This window comes from Acartia tonsa, chromosome 7, assembly GCF_053477335.1.
Source record: "Acartia tonsa isolate MP-2025a chromosome 7, ASM5347733v1, whole genome shotgun sequence".
Taxonomy (NCBI): Eukaryota; Metazoa; Arthropoda; class Copepoda; order Calanoida; family Acartiidae; genus Acartia; species Acartia tonsa.
Genome location: NC_137266.1, coordinates 21,079,879 through 21,085,878, shown reverse-complemented (window position 1 = coordinate 21,085,878; position 6,000 = coordinate 21,079,879). Strand labels below are relative to the sequence as shown.

The window sequence follows — 6,000 nt, the reverse complement described above, 5'->3', positions numbered from 1 at the left end:
GGCTATTTTATCATTATTGTAATACACGATTGTTTGAAAATTTACGCTGAGCTGTGCTTTCAAGATTGTTTTTATCCTTGTCATTCATGTAATACAGAAAGATGTATATAGGGGTTGGAAAATAGGTTTTTCCCATGCGATACTTAATATCTCTTTGCAACTAAAATGTCTTTTACACTGAGATATGTCTCCTGGCTGTATAAATAATATATCTTTGATTATTTGTATCATATATGCAGCCTCAATTTGTCATTTAAACAAAAATTTGATCCATTTTTAAACTTTTAACAACACGCTGGGACAAAAGAGCAAACCTTTTTTATATTCATGACAAATCTCTACTTGGGGGGGGGGGGGGGGATGACCCTGCAGGTATCTGCATAGCTAGCCCTAACTATTCAGGGGGCTATACTGTTACCAAAATAAATTAATCTAAATTAAGGTAAAACACGAACACAAAAAATGTTAGGTCTTTAGTCCCAACGCCATTTATGGGGTATAGCTAAACGCCAGTAGCTATTTTATATTAAAGAATTGTAATTTTAAATTTTTATGCAGGTTTGATTTAATTAAAAACTAAATTTAGTAAGCCATATACAAAAAAATATCATCTTCTAAGATGTAAAAAAACTGCTGTTAAAGTTTTTCTATTTATGTTGTATGATACTTTACTGTTCCTTGGATGCAATTTTAAAAAAAAGTAAGCAAGAAACAATTATTTCAATTTATTTAATTTATTTCAAGATTCTTAAAATACAAAACATGGTTGTTTAAAAACTACAGAATTACTACAGTAATAATAATAATTATGATTTAAAATAAAAATTACATATGATGAATTAAAATTAATGCGCACAAATTGTTGGAATTTTTCTTTACATTTATTTAAGTTTGCAAATAATGGTTTTATTATCACAGAATGAATATTCTACGTAGATTATAATTAGAACAGAAATGGGTTGAGGTATGGTTATTCTTATTGATTCCCCTTTTTTCAATGATAGTAAAATTGATTTGATAACCTTAATTTCGATTAAAGTCACTTAAAACTTTAAAAAAGATACAAAACTCTAGGGATCTAAAGGGATAAGACAATAACCGATAAATTAATGTACATCCCCAATGATAAAACAACAAACTACCCCTTATGTAGATTACAATTAATGTTTAAAACGTTTGGACACTTCACTTAATGGATAAGCAAATCAAAATTCATTAAAGTCCACAAAGTTGTTATGCCAACGAATATAAAACGTTAGGGACTAGTGTAATAAACAACCCAGTGTCCCCTCCCTCCCTGAAAAACACATTTTCTTTTATTAAAAATTACTTTTTTCAAATTCCACTAACTCAAGTTCTGTACTGAACTTTCAACTTTCAAGGAAGGGTACACAAGACATAAATAATCAAATTTTCAATTAATTTTAAACTAATTTTTGCATAAAAAACATCAAGTTTTCTGTATGAAGAAAAAATCTTCTAATCTTCATGTTTGGTTTCTACAGTATGTTTAAAAGCAGTATCACAGTACAGAATAAACCAAAGCTGGCCTGCTTCTGTGCTGTCACACTTCTGTGATTAATTAACTTTAGAGACCAATCCTTAATAATTGTCCTGAAAAGAATGTGCTTGTCATTTTGGTTTTGGTTCGATTCACTAAATTTTAAAGAAAATTTTTGTCAAATTTTGTTCCAAGAAATAGGTGGATGCATGGATGGATGCAAGTGTTCTTAAAAATAATTGATAGAAAGAACAGACATATAGTTATAGTATTATAGACAGCTTTCTGCAATTATTAATATGAAAAAATATCAAATTAAAACCAGTTGTGTTAGGGGCCTACAACCCGGGCTAACAAAACTGGTATTAATATTATGATTTTTATTTCATATTTGTGGAAAATTGTCTGTAATACGATGCCATACTGGAAAATTATTTAATAATTACATTTCTTATCTATTTTACATTGATCTTTATAATCCACATTCTATTAATTATTTTTTAAAAAATAACAAGCAATATCCTAAATTTATTGTTGACGTGTCTGATAATTTTGAATTGCAAATTGACATGGCCAAAAGATTTGCAACTGTAATTTTTTTTGCATTTAAACAATTTTCCTCATTTATGTTTATTGACTAAAGTAAAACCAACGATTGCAAGTTATAGAAGTAATACCCTAAAGTTATAGGTAATTAAAAAAACAATTTACCATAAAAAATCAGTGCGGGTTGCATTTTTTTGGCATAAAGCACTAAAAAAAAAAAATTATTAGATTTTTCTACTTTTTGAAGGAAAAAACCAATGAAGTAATACTGTTCTAAATATTGTTTTGAGAATATTGATTGTGTTATTTATATTGTACTGAAATCTTTGGTAGTGTTGAGCTTTAAAATGATTTGTTAAAAGTAAAATTGTACAGTAATAAACAGTTAAAATAAACTATATTACTAGATTAAGGAAGAAAATTCTAAAATATATATATAAGAACAGGACAGTCAAAGAGATGCAGCGTATAGTGCCTAATAAAATAAGCAGCTTATTTGACGTCATACAATTCAAATTACCAATAATAGGCCAGTATACATTTTAAATGACCTTTGGTTAAATATATACTGGCCTTTCATTGGCCATTTGTATTGTATAACGTCATAAAAGCTGCTTCAGTCAAGGAATATAAATTTTTGAAAAAATCTCCTTTAGTTTATTCTATTTCAAAATTCTGTATCTAACTTGTAATGGAAACTGTTTATTTTTTATAAAACTTATCCCTTTCCTAAATTACATAAGGATATGATATTTATTTTTGCTGGAGCAGTGGTTTTAATAAAATGACTGTTTGGAAAAAAAATTGTCCTCATTTTGGTTTTGAAACTAATGTGTTTCATGGTTGCGCCATTTGGGGCGGGTTTAAAGTGATTCAATTGAGTGATATGACAGTACAATTTTAACATTAATAATATGTTACTATACTGTCTTACCACTGTTAAAAATACTAAAGAATTTATAAACATTTAGATTACAAAATCTCTACCGCCTTTCAAAGGTTTTAAAATGAAGGGGCTCAAATATTGTATTTGCAATAATTTTGATATTGATTTTAATATTTTTTCTAAATTGACTTGTCCAAATAAGGTGTTATAAACTTAAAAAAAAGTATTATCATTTTGTCCAAAAAATGTTAATATTTCTATAAAAGTATATAAATTTGAGGATTAAATGGGGTTTATAAGGGTGTTAACTTTAGGGAGATATGGGATAATCCTAGATTTAGCTCAAAATATTAATGTTCTTATGAAAAGGAAGTAAGTTTCTTTAAAATTATTTAACACGACAGACTTAACAATATTGAACTAAGGTCTTAATAAGAATTCAATCTTTGACTTTCCTGTTCTAGTATCTATTTTATCCTTGTGTTTTTGACTACAAAATTGAATAAAATATGAAATTATATTGGGGTTTTCTGATTCTCTATTATATAACTCCCTAGGACCTTAAAATAAGGTAAACAACACTATTAGGTTAGACTTAAACTACAGAAAAATAATAAAAATCACTATATATTAAATTATAAGAGTATTATGCAAATTATTGACTTTGTGTTTGGTTTTCAAATCACTGGAAAAAAATATAATCTTATGCTTTGGTTTTTTTTCCATTGTCTTTTTTCAAATAACCAGAGCATAAAAAAGATCACTTTATTAATTATAAAAAAGGTTAAATAAAAAATTACTGGACAGAGATAATATTTCTGTAAAATTATCTGTAGAACAAGGCAGTTAGATGAAGTACAGGTTAAGCAAATGTTAAACTAACTTGTTCTACAAAATGATTTTCAGAGAAACTTATTCTGTCCCTGTATAGGAGAAAGCATAGGGTTTGTACACGAGAAAATTTTTAGTTCAATATACACATAAATAGTAAAACATTTTCACTGTTTTTAGATAAAATTATTCTGTAATCATGCATTGTAAAAATTGGCATTGTTGTTTAATATAATCGTTGAGTGTTTTTATTTTTTATCAAGTTCTTAATTCACTTTAACCTCAGAAGTTTCTTTTTAAGTAGCACTGCTACTAAGTTGAATATTTGTAGCGCTGCTACTCTATAATTAAATTTTGTTGACCAGAATTACACTTTGGTAGGTTTGTTGTTGTTAATGGTTAGCAGTTGGGGGGTGTAGTGCAGCATGGAGGCGGGAGGGAGGTCCTGAGTGGGGGAGGGGTGGGACAGGTTGGTCATTGAGGGGGCCAGGTTGGGTAGGGAGGAAGGGGAGAGGTCGGAGTTCTTCAGGTTCGTAGAATTCTCTTGGTGGCCGTTTCCATTGTTGTTGTTGTTGTGCTGACGACGTTTCATACTTCCCCTGAAACAAAATGCTCTTAGAAAATGCTTAAAGTACTTTTGAATTCAAAAAAGCTTTCTTCAAAAAGATGAGATCATACTTTTAATCTTTTCGAAATATTGTATGGAACAAACAGAATAAAATTAAATTAGATTAAGACCATATAGGAGTTGCTTTTCAGTGAAAAGAAAAGATGGATAGAAAAAAAACAGAAATGAAGCTTCCCTGAATAGAAAAGACATTAAGACCAGCAATTTTTGAGGTCTTTTATCTTTTTTCCAAGAAAGATCTTTGAATGAATTAAAAGACTTATTACCTGTTTGATGAGTAAGGAACTTGTAGCTGATTATACAGCTGGATGTTGGACCTTGGCTGCTGGTAAATCAAGCTGCTAAAGGTTGCAGGATGCTGCAGGGACAAGGGGGGAGCTCCCCCGTTCATACCCTCGTTAGAGGACAGGGAATTAGTGGAGAAATTGATGGGATTGGTGGGGGTGGGTAGACCGACTGTGTTGTTGGGGTGATTTGGTACATACACCTGAAAAACATCAAAATTGTTAATTATGGACTGGAGTAGGGGAAAGGTTGACTTATAGAGGTGCAACTTATACTGTAAAGCAAATAAGATAGTCATTTATCTCATCGTATTTTAAACAGCTTTCCGCAAATAAAAAATGAAAAATTTTATAAGATTAAAATCTCTTAGGGATAACAAAAATGGTATTAATTCTATGATTTTTCATTTTAATATTCGTGGAAAATTAAATGTAATAAAATGCTATACATGATTTTTTAATATGGCTGAGAACTGGTTCTAATCCAGCGGATATTAATCACTTTCTTCTAAGCCATACTAAAAATTCAATTATTTAACCAAAAATTTGTTTGTTGTCTACTATATCCTATATTTTAACAAAATACTTTTTATAGTTGTTACACTTCTAAATATATTCTTTATGCAACCTAGCTTTTCCAACCAACAAAAGGTTTTTCTTAAAAATGCCTTAATGCACAAGAAAAGGATAAGAATAAGGAGTCTCATAAATAAATTGAAGAAGTTAAAAGTTGTTTTAATCATCTGTATAAGGAAAAGCTTTAAAAGTCGGACAAAAAGAGAAATCAACTAAGTTACTTTTTAGTAATCAGGTATAGCCAACAAGCGAAATAAATCCAAAATAATATTTGGGGTGCAGATGTAAAGGTCGTCATTTCTACTATGTGTTCCCCCCCCCCCAACAACAGCTGAAAATCACGTAAAGGTTTCGTGATTTTTTTTCTTTGAATTAATTTCAGTGTTGGAATAATCATACTAGAATATATTTTATTGTTTGAGGAATCTTAATGTATGGTTTGAAATTTAGAATACCAATCTCCATCTTGAATGCAACTCTGATTTAATTATTTGCGGGAGAAAGTAATGATATAAAATAAATTTATTGACTTAATTTCATGGATGCAAGGATTGGATTTTTATATTTGGAAGATTTTTTGAGAAATTAAATATAGCTTGGTAATTTGATAATGATAATTTATTCTAGAAAAATACCTTACAAAGACATTTCAAAAACGAGATAGGAATAAATTAGATAAAAATATTTTAAAATCAGAATAAAAACTATTTGCTTTTGCTAATTATACTAATTACATGTATCAGTTTTC

The 6,000-nt window shown here is 29.0% G+C and overlaps 1 protein-coding gene across 3 annotated transcripts in view; it reads right to left on the bottom strand.

Moving 5' to 3' along the window:
- Nucleotides 1-715: 715 nt before the first annotated feature.
- The window catches only part of LOC145325049 (kin of IRRE-like protein 1), a 134,883-nt gene continuing 129,598 nt past the window's right edge, over nt 716-6,000 (bottom strand). For all 3 annotated transcript variants that reach the window (XM_080167851.1, XM_080167852.1, XM_080167853.1), the window contains 2 exons: nt 4,659-4,879; nt 716-4,363 (listed from right to left, as the gene is read on the bottom strand). In XM_080167851.1, the coding sequence (XP_080023977.1) occupies nt 4,132-4,363; nt 4,659-4,879 (453 nt within the window). In that variant the 3' untranslated portion in view covers nt 716-4,131. The remainder of the gene's footprint in view (nt 4,364-4,658; nt 4,880-6,000) is intronic.